This window comes from Clytia hemisphaerica, unplaced genomic scaffold, assembly GCF_902728285.1.
Source record: "Clytia hemisphaerica strain Z4C2 unplaced genomic scaffold, Clytia hemisphaerica genome assembly, whole genome shotgun sequence".
Lineage (NCBI taxonomy): Eukaryota > Metazoa > Cnidaria > Hydrozoa > Leptothecata > Clytiidae > Clytia > Clytia hemisphaerica.
In genome coordinates, this window is record NW_027104140.1 from 331,254 (window position 1) to 350,337 (window position 19,084).

General features: G+C 34.5%; 2 protein-coding genes across 2 annotated transcripts; one reads left to right on the forward strand and one right to left on the reverse strand.

Annotated features, from left to right (window-relative positions):
* Positions 1–386: 386 nt before the first annotated feature.
* LOC136813757 (uncharacterized) lies at positions 387–6,568 on the reverse strand. The gene is made up of 6 exons (XM_067070253.1): positions 6,348–6,568; positions 4,202–5,234; positions 2,876–3,105; positions 2,124–2,251; positions 1,293–1,567; positions 387–1,081 (listed from the first exon to the last, which is right to left on the reverse strand). Exons 1-6 carry the CDS (start codon positions 6,558–6,560, stop codon positions 816–818), a joined length of 2,145 nt encoding a protein of 714 aa, XP_066926354.1. The 5' UTR covers positions 6,561–6,568; the 3' UTR covers positions 387–815.
* Positions 6,569–12,254: 5,686 nt separating this feature from the next.
* LOC136813773 (proteoglycan 4-like) lies at positions 12,255–16,369 on the forward strand. The gene is made up of 5 exons (XM_067070265.1): positions 12,255–12,456; positions 13,116–13,219; positions 13,458–13,529; positions 13,974–14,060; positions 14,900–16,369. Exons 1-5 carry the CDS (start codon positions 12,255–12,257, stop codon positions 16,367–16,369), a joined length of 1,935 nt encoding a protein of 644 aa, XP_066926366.1.
* The last annotated feature ends 2,715 nt before the right edge of the window (positions 16,370–19,084 follow it).

A 19,084-nucleotide genomic window follows, 5' to 3' on the forward strand; every position in this document is an offset into this window, starting at 1 on the left:
AAAGACTGCTGTATAAAAGACATTTGCGGTATGTATTACAATATTTCACTTTTTAAAAACATCATCATAAATAAGTAGATATACAGTTTAAAAAACTTTTCTTTTTTAAAAATAACAAAAATAACATAACTTTATCAAGCCCAATTCAAGCTGGAACACCCCTCATTTAAAATTTGTCCTCTTTTCGCCTCATATGACTTCAAAACGGGGCTAATTTCCAATTATTGGGTACTTTACACATTTCATGAATAAAAACCTAAATGTTGGTGCATTTCTTATCAATACAAATGAAAGGCCTAAAAATACGCCTCAGATAGAATGAAGTAGCTGGACAAGTGAAAAAAACGGCAAATTCTCATTTAATTTCAAGACGTTTAATTCAGGTATTTCGATACCTCCTCAACTCACAATGCCCCTAACAAAAAGTAACATACCTTAAATATATCAATTTTGGCGGGCATTTGAATTTGGCGAATTTCAAAAACCGCCAAATCTGCCAGATTTAATCCCCGCCAAGATTAATACACTTAAGGTACATTTATGTATCTACTTGGTTGGGCAAGATTGCAAAGTTTCCGATTTTCAACAAGTGCGAAAATCCCAAATATCGCCTCCATAAGAATTTTATCAAATTTCACAAGAGAACTTTAAACAAAATTTAAACTGTTTTTGGATATCATGTTGCAATAACTGTCAATGAAATAACATAACATAATAGAAGTTGTGAAAACAGCCAGTAACAGTTGTTTTTCGATGAAAATATCAACCAAAACTATTAACAAAAGAGAAAATCCGGACTGTGTGCATATCGGGATCTATGTACGAAGAAAACCTTTTCCCATTGAAAAGGCTTTGTCGAATGATTCCTCCATTTTCTCTAAAGTTTTGGTATGTGTCGGGATAAGTATGCTTAGAGCACAAGTGCTAAACACAGGGAGGCAGTCACATGGTTTGCCATCTGGAGAAGGTTTGCAATCGGTAGCAAAATCGATAGTAATCTTCAACGGCAAACCAAGCGGCGGAACTGTTTCACAACCGGTAACGGTTGCCATGATTTGTGTTGGTTTGATCTTCGATGATTCTAAAAAAGAATTTTTTCAAATAATAGCTGCAAAAACAGTTTCTTCCTTACATCCATCCTAAACTTAAATAGAGCACATCGGTGGAAAAAGTAGCCAGGATATGACAGTGACTCGTTTGCCAAAAATAATTGAAATTTCCCGCAGCGTTACTTAAAAATGTATATTTAAATTCATATATAATTTAATAAACTTAAATTTCCATTTTCTTACCATCTTTAAACGCAGTTTCTAAGAACACGAGAAAAACTTTGTAAGTGTCGATCTCCATTTTTCGTTTATTGGATCCAATTTCACCACGATAATCTGGTACCAACATCGGGTAGACAGTCTCGTATGTCCATTCGAAAAGGGTACTGTTCGTAAAAACAGGCCGAAATATTTCCTTGTTACTCTTGATGATTGGCAGTGCATCGTAAAATTTCATGCCTTCCGTTATTTGATTTACTAGATTAACGATTTCTGTCTTTTCTTTGATGAACATCGACCTGATAAAGAAATAAAAATAGACACATTATCCCATCGAGTGCGAATGGCATCACCCGGGATTTCGGTCTTTGACCAATGCGTCGAGTAAACCGCACCCTTTTTTGTCCTAATCGAAAAAAACTGGTTCAAAATTAGTTCTCATCAAAAAGTTCCCTTGCGGTAGTATATTGATCACTTACTAAAAATGTAAAAATTAGGTAAACTTGAACTCCATTTGGCATATATATATGGGGCACAAGGTCAATTTTGCCCACCTGCCATAGGCGTGTACTTTACAGACCAGCCCAAATTTGCCTTTTTTGCCTAAATTAGTCCTAAATTCTTATATCTCAATATTGGAAAATGCTATTGACTTGAAACTTTGACCAGTGGTAGGTATTAATAATAGAAGCTTGCTTGAAAAAATTTTAGCAAGATCAGATCAGTAGTTATGCAGAAGGTGAGCATTTTAGGTCCACTTAAAGGTAGTTTGGATAGGGTTAAAGCCCATTAATAAGCAACAAAATCAAAGTGTATGCAGGTCTATTTCGTTATAAATCCATTTTTAAAAAATACCTTAAAATAGCTTCTTTAGATTTGATTTCGATAGTCATAGGGTTTCCTCGGAAGCCAATATCACTAAGCATATCCATACCAGCGTCGGATTGTAAGAGATCATTGAAAGATTCTTCTGCACAGTAAAGCTAAAAAGGAACACTTTTTGTTGTTAATTTGATTTGAAAAGTTTTTGAAGATCAATGAGACTCAAATTGGTTAAAAAAATGAGAAAACTTTTAAAGCAAATCAGCCTGAAATGTCTTTTTAGTAGCAAAAAGGGTATTAACAAGCAAAAAATAAGAGCAAGGATTCATGGTTCTTTTACCCAGTGTACTATTGGTAATGTGCGGACCCGACCTCCAAAAACCGACCCTAAATTTTGAAAAAGTGACCCTTAGAGAGACAAAAGTGGTAAAAAAACGACCCTTAGAGAGACGATTTTCGAAAAATTTCCTACGGAAAAGTTTTTTGTAACTTTTCCTAGTTTTTTTTATCCTTAAGCTTTGGAAGTTAAAAATTCCGCTGACCCTTAGAGAGATTATTTTGACTTTGTTGTTTTTGTAACCCTAAAAGAGACTTGGGAAGGTAAAAAAAACCGACCCCTAAGGTCCGCACATACCCAGCACCCATAATTTCTATAATTCTAAGTGATTAAATAGAATGAGTATTTCAATAAGAAAAATTCGATTTATTCACTGAGTATAAAGAGAAATACATTTGAAAAATTGACTTTATTTGAGTACACATAAAGTTTACAATCATATTCTTACTTGTTTGTAAATAGGATTTCGCAACTCCTTTGGTAAAGGAACTGTCTCAAAACCACCAACAATGTAATCGTAAATCCAGGGGGATAAAAAACCAGGACCTGGACCATCATGGACAAGGCTTGCAACAAAAAGATGACCAATCATCTCCATGTCATTGAGGCACATGAGTCCAACTGCTGGCTCCTGTGTGTCGTCACTGAAGAATTGTCTGCGGACTTGTTGAAAGGCTTCTAAAGTTAAGTTTTAGAAAGATTGTTAAAAACTGAAAAAACCAAATACACTGTAATGGGTTTACAGGAAGAAAATTTAATATGAGGGCGGAAATTTTTATTGAGATCAAGTACCCCTGGGCCGGTTTAAAGGTACTTTGTGCAAGAAATCACGTGTCCACACTTTTTATCATGACTGGAATTACATTCTCTTTTTATAAGCATAAAGAAAAATCGAGCTGTGGCTCAATATGCTTGGCAAAATTTTGTTTTCAACCTCAAAATATACTTATATTAGACCATAGAATTTTCCTTGATTTTTTTTGGATTTCCAACGATTTTAATTGATAAATTGGTCTGAATAAGAAACGTCAAAAATCGTTTATTATTATGAAAAGTCCTCTGAATTTAGTTGTTTTCTGAAAGAAGTAAAGATTTCCCAAAGTTTTTGGCATCTCAGATATGGAGATATGCTTAGCATTATGCTTAAATTCTTTTGAAATTTCAGCCTGAATATGCTTATAAACTTTATGCTTATAAAAAAAGAATGTTTCTTAATGAAGCACTTTTCCACAAAAAAAACTAATAAATCTGAAAAATATTTGTTCAATCTAAAGATATGGCCTTAGATGTCTGGCTGGGTGACATTAAAAAAGGCTGTTTTTTGTTGTTTTTTTGATGTAGTAGAGGCCACCATGTCTTCCCGTGTGCAGGAGCCTGTGCAAAGGGATTTTATGATTGACTATTGTTCCTCATGTGTAGAAATTCAAAATTTGAGAGGTGAGGCTTTGGGCAACCTCCCGTTGCCATGGAAAGTGACGTCATTAGTTACCATGGCAACCAAAAAAAGTTCGTAAAAATTATTAAGGATATATAGATATACAGATATTAAGGAAATAAGGCAAAATGATCGAAAAATAAAAAATCGTCAAAATTGAAAGATTTTTGGTTTTTTGGAACATAAAATATTATTACGAAAAAGTTTGAAAACCTTTCAAAAGATTTTATTAGCCAAAATTGACATTTTATTTGAATTTTGACAATTTTTTATTTCCACAAAACTTGAAATTCTGTATCTCCTAAAGTGCTAATATAATTAAAAATATTAATCATTTACCTGAGTAGAACTCTCTTGCAATACCTCCATCATCCTGTCCCTCCTCTCCAAGGTACTTTATCCGGATGAGAGTGTTTTTTCGATTCCACTTCTTCGAAAAATGGTCTTTAAAATCATGATATTCAAAGCCTCTCCGGACATGAATTAATTGACTTTTAGTAGTATCTAAGTTAAATTGAGAAATACTCTTCTTTATTTGAAATTTCAGTTCTTCTTCTGACAAAGTTTGTTCTGTTGCTTTCCCTTCGTCTTCAACTTCTCCTGTTGACTCTTCATCCGTGTCATGTCTGGTGAACATATTTTGAAGTTTGTCATACGCAGTTTGATGATTTGCTAAACACTCATTGGCATGTATATCAACCAGATGGAATTGGAAGCTTTTGTTACATACTGGGCAAGGATATAATCGTGGATCATCCACAGCAGCTATTCCAGCTAGGTCAGGATATAGTGGTGGTATGATTGGCACATCATCAGTCGAATCATGTATGATTGGCACATTGGCAGTCAAATCAATTGAATCTGGGTTCCCTGTTGCATGAGATTGTTGATTAGTTGGTTCGGGCTGTTGTTCATTTGGTTTAGGTTGTTGTCTAGGTGACTGTCCTCTTTCCTGCTGCAATGGCTTTTTCGGAGATCCAGGTGGGCTGTTCTCATTTTCATCATTTGATAAATAATCATCATAGCGTAGTAAGTCTCCTTGTTGACATAAAAAAAATTCTAATTTGGAATAAGATTCCCCATGCCATTTCTTGTATTGGTTTAATACGAATTCTTTTTCAGTACCAGGGAGAAATTTCACGATTCGATTATCTTGATAAATAAGAACATAGCCATCAGTAGCGTAAAAGTATTGGTCATGTTCTGAGTGCTTTTTGATTGCAGCCGCTAAAATGTCATCTTTTTTAGCATTATCTAGGATGTTGACAGGCAGTTTAGTCCCACGTTTTTTTACTAGAGTGTTTTTTTCAGTAAGCTCTACCAAACCAACTTTGATCTTTACTTCTTTAGGTGTAGACTTTTCTGGCTTTGCCTAAAAAAAAGAAATTATGATTCTCAGTCACCTTGTCCTGAGAATAATTTAAAATCTTTTGGAAAAAATATCAACATTTTTCAAACATCTTGCAAAATATAATTATTAATTGCAATAAAAAGTTATGCCTTCTTACCCTACATTAATTTTCCCTGACTTTTGGTTAAAAAAAACAGTTTAAAAACTACCCTTTCCTTTACACAGACAGATAGACACACCCACAGACAGACATTCTCAGATTATAGGTCAACTGAAGTTGAGAATTAACTTAAAAGCTCAAAAACCTTGAGACTTTTTATGGTAAACCTGAGACCTTGAGATTTGGCAGGTCTGCAATAATAACCCCTTGCTTGGAAATTCCAGAAAATGCACCAAAACCCCTAGAAAATCAAGGTTTCGTCAATACCCTACCGTCAACTGCTCTAACTTGGGACTACCGTGAGATTGGGTAACTTGCATCAGTGGAGGCTAACATGCATAGCCCTCAAATGAAAACCTGACTGGTCATTAAAATACAAAGTTAAATCAAAACAAAAGTGGTATAGAGTAGAGCTGCGAGAGTTGTATTTTAATGACCAGCCAGGTCTTTCATTTGAGGGCTATGCATGTTAGCCTCCACTGATGCAAGTTACCCAATCTCACGGTACCTGACATAACATGGGATGCCAAAAAACAGTAGTCATTTTACCTAATAGACCTTTTTTCAAAGAGGACGTCCTGTTGAATAATTATGTACTCCTCCAGTCATAAAAACAATGATAGAGCCATGCATAATCACTGTATCATGCATATTGTAATAATTATGCATGGTTTTATCATTGTTTTTCTGCTGGACTACATAATTATTCAACAGGGTGGGCTCTTTGAAAAAAGGTCTATTCCAGAGCAGAGTCATCTTTTTATACTGTACATAAAAAACATAGAAACTATTTGTTGTCAATACAATGCAAAAAAGAGAGATTGACAATAGAGAGAAAAAACTGACCAGAAAGTGGTAAGTTAAATGTTAAAGTCGTCCCATGCTATGTTAGGTAATCCCAAGTTAGAGCAGTTGACGGTACTACTGTATGGTTTGAAAATAGGGAAGCTTTTATTTATAACGGTATAACCAACCTTTTTTTTTGATGCACTGGAACTTTTGATTCCTTTATACTGATTCAACTTTTTTAAAACAGGAGCTTCAGCTGCAGTGGCAGTGCTTGAATTCCCTTCTGCTTCTCTGAACTTTTTAGGTGGTCTTGGAGCAGAACATTTCGTGCAAAACATGTAGTTACAACCAATTTTTGCACCGCATTTCCCACAATATTCATCTTCATATTTATCCATAATGACTGGCCACTCTGCACTCTGGTCTGCACTGCAGTGTGCTCAAAGTCTCTTCTTTTTTGAATTTTTTTTTCAGACGGTGACTTCGTGTAAGCATGCACGGAATCGGGCAAAAAAGTTTTTCTCTTTTTAAAAAATTTTTTTCTCCGAAAAAAAATTTTTATTTCTAAAATTAAATTATTTTTCCTAAAATTAATTTTTTTTATAAAATCAAATATTTTTTTCCAAATTTAAATTTATTTTGCTAAATTTAAATTCAAATTTATTTTTTGCTAAATTTAAACGTATTTTCTAAAATAAATAGATTTTCTAAAATTAAAATAGTTTTTTCTAAAAGCAAAGATGGTTTTACATAGTTAAAGGATTTTGGAAAGTAAAGAGGGTTTGCGTAAAATGAAGTATTTTTTTCTAAAATCAAATATATTTTTCTAAAATCAAATATTTTTTTACATATTTAAATTTATTTTTCTAAATTTAAATATTTTTTTCTAAAATTAAATATATTTTTCTAAAATTAAATATTTTTTTCTAAAATCAAATATATTTTTCTAAAATCAAATATTTTTTTACATATTTAAATTTATTTTTCTAAATATAAATATTTTTTTCTAAAATTAAATATTTTTTTCTAAAATTAAATATTTTTTTCTAAAAGTAAATATTTTTTTGCCGATGGCACTTCTCGGCTTCCATATCAGGGTTCAGGTGAAGGAGCTTGATTGATGTGATGGGTGACTTTTAACTACCGATCGGCCGACTGGCTGAATCAGCAATGTTTCAGAGTTTTGGTGGGTGAATGTGCCCAACAAAGAAGCAGCATAAAACCAAAATATACATAGCATTATGACTGTATTATGAACAGATTGTGATTGATGGAGAATAATAAAATGGTCCTATCCTGCTGAATATAAATTGTGCCAGTTCCATGTTATTCCGTGCAATGTTTACAAGACAGAAGGAAAGACTGTACTGGAAAGCAGAATCAAAATGATAATTACTAGTTGCTATTTTCGTCATTGAAGATTTATTCAATATTTATTTGATAATGGAATCATTTGATTTGGCTTGATTGATTGTTGATTCCTCCATTATCGCTTGCTGCTGACTCTCGAGAGATTTTTGTTTAACATTGGAGCTTGATCATCATCAATTAGAATAATGCCGATTTATATTTGTACGACAAAGTGATAATGAAAGCATGATTGATGACTTTAGCCCAAGAGACAACTTAAATGATAAAAGTACCTATATGTTACTTTTGATGCTAGCTCGAATATATTTTCAAACAAGATATCTTTCACAAAAAAGTATTTTTTACTGGCAAATCAACTTATATTTTCATAAACTCTTTGACGTGAGATTGTAGATAACACTTGTTATTATTACCGCCTAATAAATAGTAATGGCATTACTTAGATATACTTATATGAATTATAGAAGTTTTTTAATTTTATTCTGCAAGGCAAGGTTCTTGAAAAAATTAGTTTGGACTGTTTTGGATTGATTTTATAAATGAAACATTGGGAACATCTTTTTGCCGAACACACAATATCGCAAAAATAGACTCACAAAAAGACAAAATTTCATCACGCAAAAAATCTCACTAGTCTTGATAAGTTACTAGAAATTAGTACTAGGCTGCTGATTCCTTTTCGGAAAATTGATACTACATTTGAAGTGAATGATATCATAAAGAGGTAGCACATTTGAGAGATTGTATACTAGGTTCTAATGGCTGAAAAGCTCAAGATCATCTTTCAAACTACGCACTATTTTCTTTTAAATTTTGAAGGGAAATGTATAATATAATTTTTGAATTGTTGATAAATTTGTCTTTGTAAAAGTTTTATAGAGAGCTAAGTAATTGTTTCAAAAACTCACAAAAAGATGGGATAAAAAAAAGTCTTTCAATTTATTCAGATAAACTACCAGCCTAAAGCCTCACTCTTTTTTATAAGAACCAGTAAATTTTTTTAAAGGTTTGGCTGTCTTTTTTTGCACTTTGAGCCTGAAATTGTTTTTGAATTGCTCAAAACCCGGCGTGTTTAATTTTTGAGTCTCGTATTGTTCTTATAAAATTCTTATGAAAAAGAAAGAGTTGAGTTGGAAAACATTATCAATAAAAGTTTGACTTATAAAAATAATTTGTTAGTGTCGAAATTTCTTCGCTTTGCGAAAACGGAACGGTCGTTCCGCAACCCCTTTTATGTTGATTCTTTGTTCTGCTTTTTTTTTGGTTTTTTTGTTTTTTTCTTTTTTTTGGGGATATACACATATCCATCTTTGTCTTTCCCACCTTCCTTCTTCCATATAAGAAATGCTTCCGGGCTAACACCTCCCGGATTCTTCTTTCGGTATTGACGGAATGCCTGCACCGTCAATTCCATTTTTTAAATTTTTTAATATTCGCTATCAAAAAAAGAAAAGTAAAAACTGAACTTAACGTAAAAAAGAAGAGAATATTTGTTTTGCCAAGAAAATAATTATGTCTGATTTGTTCTTATTATCAGAGCTCTACCCTTTGTTCTACCTTTGGCTTTTAGTTTGCACTTTCAACACATTGAAACAGAGTCAGTATATACAAGTAAAGGTATTAATGGACACAACTTTGTAAGATTTTATTGTTGAAAGTACGTAACAGAGTACACCACGTGAAGGTAAGCCAATAGGATTTAGTACTCCGCCCTAAAAAAAGATAAATTAATTATTAGGGCTGACTGTAATTTATAGTCAATAACAAAAACCGAGCATATCAAAAAGTGATACCGATCGCAATGATCTACTAGTATTTTTTTTCTCTTAATTTGCAATAAAGAAAGAGTATCTAACATCTTAGATGTTAGACTTATGCAATTCACATTGAATGCAACTAACATCAATTCGCAATGAATTGATGAAACACTTTTCTTGCTCGGAACTAAGAAATAAATAACATATTTCCTTTATTTCCTATCATAGGAATACTAATATGTTCTTGGATCAGGCGCTGTGAGATCCTTTGTTTCCTCTGTGCAGAATTCACGAATATCTGTATAAAGGTATTCTTTCCTTTTCGTACTGAAACCTTTTGGATTGACAATTTTTGGCAAATCACTAGTAATTTTTTCAATTGGAACATCTCCAAGGATAGATACTTTTACCGGTGTATCACCTAGTTTCTTCGAACAATATACTATGCCTTTCTCTTCCGAGGACATAGTAAAATGGTGATATTCTAACATGTTGTCAATCGGTTTAAATTTGTACCCTGTATGGAAATGCTCTGTCCACTCATAGGTTGGAACATTGACTTGCTTATCATGAGTTCCCACTAAAACAGCTACATTACCTGTAGTATTGTCACAAACATCTCTTAGATCATACAATGATGACACCTGAGTTCGTCGTAATTTCTTTTTGAATGCACCAAAAGCCCTGGAAAATCCAAATTGGCAAAAGATTTTTATAACTCAAAGCCTAGTAGAAAAAGCTAGTAGCAAGCAAAAGAGCAGAACGTTAGTAGCTAGAGTCATTTTCCCCTTACAAGTTAAACCATTTAGGTAGGAATTTCGTATAAATGTGTACACAGGGAAACTGAAAAAAAGACAAAGAAAGATGTAACATCATGAGTACCTATCGCAGCTGAACTTGTATGACCAGCTACCATAAAAGAATATTCCAATTTCTCATGATATCCATTGATGATTCTCCACATTAGATAATGAATGAAAGCATTGTTCTTGTTTTGGCCTAATAAGTTGACAAAAAACATTTTTTTAATTTTGGTTTTTTAGTAGAAGGTATTTTTTAGTAGGAATTAAAAAAAACCTTGAGCAGTCTATGAGAATCTTCTTCAATGAATTTTCTGTTTACATTTTTTGGAAAATGAACATTTAGCCTTTCACTTTATAATTTTATAAAAACAATGCTGCTAAGAATTAAGGGACACAAGCTAACATACCCGAACAGTTATCAGCATGTAGATAAGTTTCAGTTTCACCAAAATTGAAATTCTCCAAAAAGTGGTGGACGTAGCTGATTGTGGCATTTGCACCTTTCCCAGTGCTGTTTATTTCATCAATGAAATAACAGTACTGGAGGCCGATTCCGTCATTGCAAACTCCAAATAGACCACATTTACGCGGAGTTTTGAAAAAAATTGGCCCAGGTTGTTGTGGGTGATAAGGGTAGTGAACCTGTTGTGCATAATCCCAAGAAAAATGGGCAATGCCTCTAAACGAACATTTAGGTTTGCTTTCGAATGCATTAAAATTTTCTGAGCTTTGAACAAGAATTTTGGCATGTTCCTTTGCCTTTTCTACTTGAGCTCGATAATATCTGATTTCTTCGGCCGATTGAATAATATGATCCTCGTGTTCACGAAGGACTTCATCATATTCTTCATCTGCTTCAGTGTGATTACCTGCTGCATTTTTAGCACGAGCTCTAATCAATTTAGTATTGCCCTGCTGGCAAGTCCAGCAGAGGTCAGCCATGGTCTTAGCAATCTTAATGTTGGGCAGATGTTTTTTCCATAAATCACGAAAAGAACTAAAACCCATAGGACGAGTGTCGATTTCATTGCAAGCAGTAAGGTAATTTTGATGAACTGATTTCTTAGTATGATGTGATGGAATTAGCTGTATTGAACCATCTTCATCTCTATAATGAGGACTCTGCCAGGCAGGTAATAAGCATTAACCTCAGCGAAATTTTTAAGAAAACTAACCGCGTGCTCATTTGTTGCTGCGAAAAAGTGTTATGTGGTAAACGTCCCTTATTCCCATGTTCACGAGCTACCGGGCCTTTCTCCTCAAAATGTTTACACAAAGTATTAAGAACTGAGGAAGAAATTGCCAAACGAAATAAAAAGGTCGCACGACAAACACGTTTTCCATAAAGAAGATACGTAGTATCGCCAGATTTTGGTTTGTTTGCTAAAATGAAACCTAACACCAAAAAATCCCTCTCAGTGCTACTCAACTCTAAAATAGTGTCCCGAAGTGCGGCGATTTCATCCTTACTAAATTGAAGGCAGCATTGTTCCTTCTGAGGTCCAATTTTGCAACCACAGCCATTTGTCCAAAATTTATCCACTTTTTGTTCTTCTTCGACGTCAAGAGGTCTTTTTTCAGACATTTTAAATCCTAGTTCTTACTCTCAACAAAATCAAAAGTAAATAAAGCGAAATGACCATCAATTCAAAAGTCAAATACTTCAACATTCGAAAGCAATACATAGGTTCGAATTCTAAACGTCATCGTGGACACTGATTTACGTCACATCCATGTAATGCCCACCCTCAGCCAAAGTACTGGTCGTCAGAATTCTAAATTTTGATTGGTGGATAAAGAAAAGGTTGAACAATTAAAAGTTCCTGGTCGCTAAAACTCAAAACTTGATTGGTACAAACTCAACTGTCGTTCCCATGTCGTTCTATAGTTGTGGAAATCAAGCCCACCCTCAGTCAAATTACTGGTCGTCAGAATTCTACATTTTGATTGGTGGATACAGAAAAGGATGAACAATTAAAATTTCCTGGTCGCTAAAACTCGAAACTTGACTGGTGCAAACTCAAATGTCGTTCCCATGTCGTTCTATAGTTGTGGAGATAAGAATAAAGCCCCCTATAAAAGCGTCGTCTGTCGCCATATTCTTTTCTCAGTGTTTTCTTATTTCGGTGTTTGGTGCTGTTAAATTTTTAAATTATTAAAGATGGCTTCAACAACTCAACAACGTGTCATGCGAAATCGTGAAACCTTGCAACCATTGCCTGATTGGGCGTTAATTCATTTTGATGTGGACGGAAGAACGATTGTCCGTAAAACAGAGTCATTAAATTGGACAGTACGAGGCGAGAAGTGCGTTATCAGGAAGGACGGTGCAGAATTTCACGGCAATGTATTGCAGATGAAAGGTAGTTAAATTATTTGTTGCTATAGGGGGCCATCCTTATAGTACGTACGCAGTGAAGGGGGTATAGCAAAAGCGTACATCTATTGTTTAAATGACAACGTTTCTATTGTTCTCAGCGTACAAGGGGGGAGGGAGTATCAAATTTTTGGAAAATCTTTGCGTACGTACTATATGGACGGCCTAAATGCATTCACTTTATAAGGACTAAAAAACTCGATTTAAAAAGAAATTTTAACCAGATAAGAAAAAATATTGGGAATTACCCCAAGGATAGGCCATTTAATTAACTTTACATAATATCGGGAACAAAAAAGGATGTCTGAAAAAGGTTTTTCCCAAATTACCCTCATCATTTCTAGTCTTGCTTTGGGTGCCAAATAAACGGGGGGGGGGGGTGGTTGGAAAATTTTAATAAACAGGGAGGGCTTAATTACCGGGGATTGAAAATTGTACTACTGAAATCCCAAAATAAAGGTAAATATTGACTAAATCAGGTTTTTGGAGCAACTTTTTTTTACCAACTGTTTACCATAATATTCTTCAAAATAAGTCAACGGTGGGGGGGGGGAGGGCCGTTTATTTGGCACCTAAGAGTATATGTCTATTTCCTAGACCTCTTCTATCAATTTTAATTTCAAGTATATTATTTTATTACCATAGGGACATTGAAAGAATTGAACGAGTGGGACAGCAACAGAGAAGACACCATCGACAGCAGTAGTAGTAGTTCTGACGAAGAGGAAAAGAAAAAAAACACGAGAAAGGTAATTTTTTTCCAAATTTATTCAATGTTGACACTCAAATTCAGCACAGCTTTTGGTGCAAAGAATCCAAGTTTCAGTGAAAAGACTTTCATTTTCTCTTTAATGAATCTAGACACCGCTCCGAGAATACTTTGTGAATAACTTCATATCATGATCCTATAAAAGAAGGGAAGTAGAAATTTCAATCAGTTAGTGCGTGGGGATATGTTATTAGAATTTTTTGTCCTTTTTTTTAAAGATTGGCAAGAGAGGAAAAAAGCCTGTGAAGAGACCCGCAAAGAAAGCGAAACCACCAAAGACTAAGGAAGAGGTAACTATAGTCAGTCATTTTTTATTATGATTTCTTGAAGTCAATCATAGATAAACTTTGGACTGTGTATTTCGATGGAATGAATTTTTTTGAATTTTTTATCACGTGATGTTCTTTACAGTCATTATGATTAAAAGGAATAAACTTTTAAAGTTATTGAAAATAGTTTTTTAAAGTTCTGAAAGAAAAAAAAATATGACAATATGACACAGAAAGAAATTTTGATAAACATTGCAAATTTTATTGAAATACACAAAAGAGCTTTCTTCCTATAGAAGTGGTACAACTCGACACTTTTTTCCGGACACCCTATATAGCACAATCATCTTTTTCATAATTTTTCAAGAGAAAATTTCTCATGCTCAATCTTTGCATATGAAGATGTAAAGTTTCCAGTTATATTTTGGGGATGCTTACTTTCAAAATATTTTGTTAAATTTTCAGAAATTGGCTGAAAAGAAGAGCAGAAAAAGCAGAGTGGAGAAGGTCAGGGAAGCAGAGGGAAACAGAGAACACGTGAAGACTCAAGAAGTAAAATTTTCTATTCTTTAAGTCACCTTTCAAAGTTAAGATTCGTTTGTCCCGTATGGACAAAATGCTGTAATAACAATTTAGATCAAAGCATCATTCTACAAGAAGTTAATTTTCTTCTTCGTTTTTTTTTGCTTGATAATATTCCACTCACAAATATCTTTTCAATGGGCACAAAATTGTAATTTTGAGACAGACTTTAGTTTGTAAAAAAATGGAAAAACGAAGAAGAAGAAAATTAACTTCCTGTAGAATGATGCTTTGATCTTAACTGTTATTACAGGATTTTGTTATGCTCAAAATATCTTTTCATCTTAACGTTTCTGTCAAAAGTTACAGCCATTTTTTCTCAGCTGAAAATTATTTTGAGACAGACTTTAATTAAAATTCAATCAAAAGTTAACAAGGTTTGAAAAACACTGTCAGCTAATTTGAATTAGTCTTTAAGGTGAGGATTCTGTCCTATTTGGAACCCTATTAACCCTATTAATTAAAAAAGGTGCAAGCATTGTTCAGTAGGAAAACTTAGATTAGTGATTTTTACAGTTTTCTGACAAAAGCACTAATTTCTCATTTAAAGAACCACAGCGTTTTACCAATCAGAAGCTTCTTGGGTTTTTGAAAACAATAGTAGCAATATTTTTAACAATATTCACTTTTATAAGCACGACATCTAGCCTTTTGGGCTTTTTAAGCCTGTGCTTAAATGTCACCCGGACAGAAAACTGTAAAAATCACTAATCTAAGTTTTCCTACTAAACAATGCTTGCGCCATCTTGTCTATGTTACCCACTCACTTAGCAGGTACCAATTTTAAACAGAATCGTTTATTTCTACAGCCTGAACGAACTGTTGTAAATGGTACCAAAATGAAGTTGGTGAATTCCTTCTTATTCGAGGAAGTGAATCTGAAGAAAAACTCACCTAAGCCGGACAAAGAAGTAGCTGCCGTGTCAAAAGCTTGCCAGAAGCAACCTCCACCATCTTCAGGTGCTTCTACTTCATCAAATCCTCCTCCGGTTACAGCCACGAATCCTGCTCCGGTTACAGCCACGAATCCTGCTCCGCTTGTAGCCACGAATCCTGCTCCGCTTGTAGCCACGAATCCTCCTTTGGTTGCGGCAACGAGTCCTCCTTTGGTTGCGACAACGAGTCCTCCTCTGGTTGCGACAACGAGTCCTCCTCTGGTTGCGACAACGAGTCCTCCTCTGGTTGCGGTTACATCATTGAATCCACCTCTGGTTGCGGCAACGAATTCTCCTCCGGTTGCGGTTACGTCAACGAATCCTTCTCTGGTTACGTCAACGAATCCTTCTCTGGTTACGTCAACGAATCCTTCTCTGGTTACGTCAACGAATCCTTCTCTGGTTACGTCAACGAATCCTTCTCTGGTTACGTCAACGAATCCTTCTCCGGTTACGTCAACGAATCCTTCTCCGGTTACGTCAACGAATCCTTCGCCGGTTACGTCAACGAATCCTTCGCCGGTTACGTACACGAATCCTTCTCCGGTTACGTACACGAGCCCACTGGTTACGTCGACAAGTTCTCTGGTTACGTCGACAAGTTCTCTGGTTACGTCGACAAGTTCTCTGGTTACGATAACCACGTCAGCTAATCCTTCCTTGAATCCGCAAGCAACGTTGACCAATCTGACAGCTATCCGCAAACCTTTGTCGCGAGCAACATCTTCAACCATTAGCACTTTGACGTCAACACCCAGCAGCCATCGTTCAAAATTTCCCTCACATCATTCTTCCAGTCATTCAATAAATTTATCGCCTGGTGCAGTCCTTCAATCGTTCAAAAACCCGTTATCACCCATAGGGTTAACTCCTTTACAAAACGTTCCATCATTTGATCTGTCTAACGAGTACCCCAACAATTGTAATTTGCGGGAAGAGATCAGAAGGCTGCGCGGAGAGGTTGAATCACTGACCACTGTTGTAAAACGTCAATCACAGGACATCTCGGCAATCCTCCAGATACTGAAATCACAACAAGCGTTACCGGACCTGGGTAATTGCCAACAATCTTTGGTTGACCTAGAAGATAACAATTTAATTTTTAATAATTTGGACAGTACATATTTGGATGAGGTACTTCAGATTAATGGTATTTCAACAAACAGAAACAACAACAACCAAGCAATAAATCGATTTGCTAAATCATCGATACACCCCAAGACAACACCCAAGCAACAAATCGATTTGCTCAATCATCGATACACCCCCAAGACAACACCCAAGCAACAAATCGATTTGCTCAATCATCGATACACACCCAAGACAACACCCCCCGATTGGTGAGGAACCGAAGTGAAGAGTTGAAGAGCACTGAAGTTGAGAGAATAGCTTTGCGTGGCTTAGCATTAATGAAAACCGAATTTCATGCTTACGAATTAAAAACTGGTAATATAGGCGGAGGTTATGGGCTGTTGAAATTGAACGAGGCACGTGTCCGGATTGTTTTTGCACAGCTCAAGGAAGAGTTTAACCTTGAGCCTGGGTTTGATTTCAACAAAGGGCATGTTGCCTCAAAGCTTGGTGAGAAAATGAGACAGTACCGAAAACACATCAAACTACCACCAGCCTCAAATCCCTAGACTGTACTTTGATCTGATACTTTTTGCAAGACTTAAGTGGGTCCAAAAAAAAACAAAAAAAAACTGAAAATGCATTTGTTCTTCAATCTGATCAAAAAGTCCATCTTGCAAAAAATTGATCTAATTAAAGTACACACTTTTTACAAGAACAATTTTATATTACTGGGTTTTCTAGAAATAGGTGTAAAGTTTTAAAAAGAAGTAATAATATAGCCATTTTGAAGAATTAAGATGTTATAAGCCTATTGCCTTTGACTTGTAAACTGCTTAAAATCCACTTTATTTTTGAAAAGTTAATGCAAATCGTACCAGTGACGAGGTTTATTTGGAAATTTCAAGTATAGTTTGAATCTAATTGACTTTCTTTAATCAGGTTTGGTATCCGTGATATTTTATAGATTAAGATGCATCGTAATGTTCGTTCTTAAATTTTGTGAATCTCAAAGAAAAACTTACCTCTATAAGTTCCCAAAGAACTGCATCCTCGTTTGCATTGTTTGTGTCATGTTATGTAGCTGTTTGTGTATGTTATATAGCTGTTTGTGTATGTTGTGTAGCTGTTTGTGTATGATGTGTAGCTGTTCCAATGTCTAAAAATAGTAAGAAAGGTTATTTAATTTAATTTAAGCCAGAAACTTTGACTTTTGAATCCATATTTGAAATTCTCAGATTTTTAAATCAATATTTGCCACCATTTTCAAAGTTTTATTTTCTAAGATTCAACTCAAACTAGAAGTTTTGTTTGTTTAAGTTTCATTACAGATTATAATTGTAAATTTTTCATGCAAGTTGAGCAGGATTATTCTTGGTTAACATATTTTTTTTTGCTTAATAGCTGGTAAAATAAGTTTTCTAATTTTTTAAATCGTCTAAAGTCTAGATCTACTTGACCTGAACCATTTTCAAAGTTTTATTTTCTAAGATTCAACTCAAACTAGAAGTTTTGTTTGTTTAAGTTTCATTACAGATTATAATTGTAAATTTTTCATGCAAGTTGAGCAGGATGGGAGTGTTTATTTTTGACACCATTCATGTATTAGTCCAGTTCAATTAGTTATAATTTTTCATTATGTCAGATTATGTTACTTGTGAATAATTTTGTTGGAAAATCTTTGGGAATAACTAACAGAGTCCAATTAGTACCGTCAATTCAATTCAATTCAACTGCTCTAAACTCGTAGGCAAAAAAGAGTGGAATTTCTGATGCATTTTGGAAAAGTAAATGGATTTTTATCGTAATTTCCGACCACCACTGGAAAAGAATAATTATTTCCGAGGCTAGAAAAAATTTAAAAATGCACGTCGTCCGACGGGGGGTAACAAAAATTTTCTGGAATTCGCCCATTCGCCAATATAAGTTTTTACCAAAATTAGAAAATCTTTGATTCGGCGAAGTTTAAAAAAATTCCTGTTTGACCAAAATTAGTTCTCGCCGAAATTAAAAAATCTTAGATTAGTTCGTTCGTCAAATTAGTGCTCATCAAAAAAGGTTCCCTTAAGCTTGGTACTCACTATTTGAAAAAGTGGCGTTTAACACTAAACGCCGGCGTGTAACTTTAAACGCGCACGTCTAAAACCATAAGATCTCTAGTGAGTACACTCAATAAACGCCAACGTTTAATTTCTACGCCTGCGTTTAATGTTAAACACCGGCGTTTATCGAACTTAGAAAAAAAAATATTTTAACGCGCATATCAAAAACTTTGATATGTGCGTTTAAAGTTCAAAGACACAGCCAATGTAAACAAGATTAATTCTTTTCAATTCTTTTGTAATTTTTGGCTTTTACTTTCGATTTCGTTTCACTTTTTCCCTCTTTCTCTATCCCTCTTTGCTAAAAAGCTCCCAGTGAGTACCATGTGAGTACATAGATGATCTGAAAAGTTAAATGCGTGCGCCTAGTGTTAAACGCCACTTTTTTCAACAAGTGAGTACCAAGCTTTAAAGGTATTATTTTGGGAGGAACTACTTTTGAAGAAGCTTTTTCATCTTAAATTTAACGATTGTAAATTGTAAAGATTATTGTTCAAAATGTTATAATCTTCAAGATAGACCATCAGACCCACCTCCCTAAATTCAGGATTGGGTGACAGCAACCAACCACCTTCCAAACACAGGATTTAAGTCAGTAATTTGAAACAATTTACAGTTTTTGCTACTGATTAAATCTTAAATTTATCATATCAATAACAATATGTTGACCTCCAATCCTGCCTCTTTTCGTATTTTTTTTTGCTTGGACCCTGCTAGAAACTCATTTCAAAGACAGAATGAATTAGAACTAACTAAATCTAAAAACACACTTACTGTACTTCAGATTAATGGTATTTCAACAAACAGAAACCAAGCAACAAATTGATTTGCTCAATCATCGAAACACCCCCAAGACAACAACACACTGTAATAATTTATTTAAATT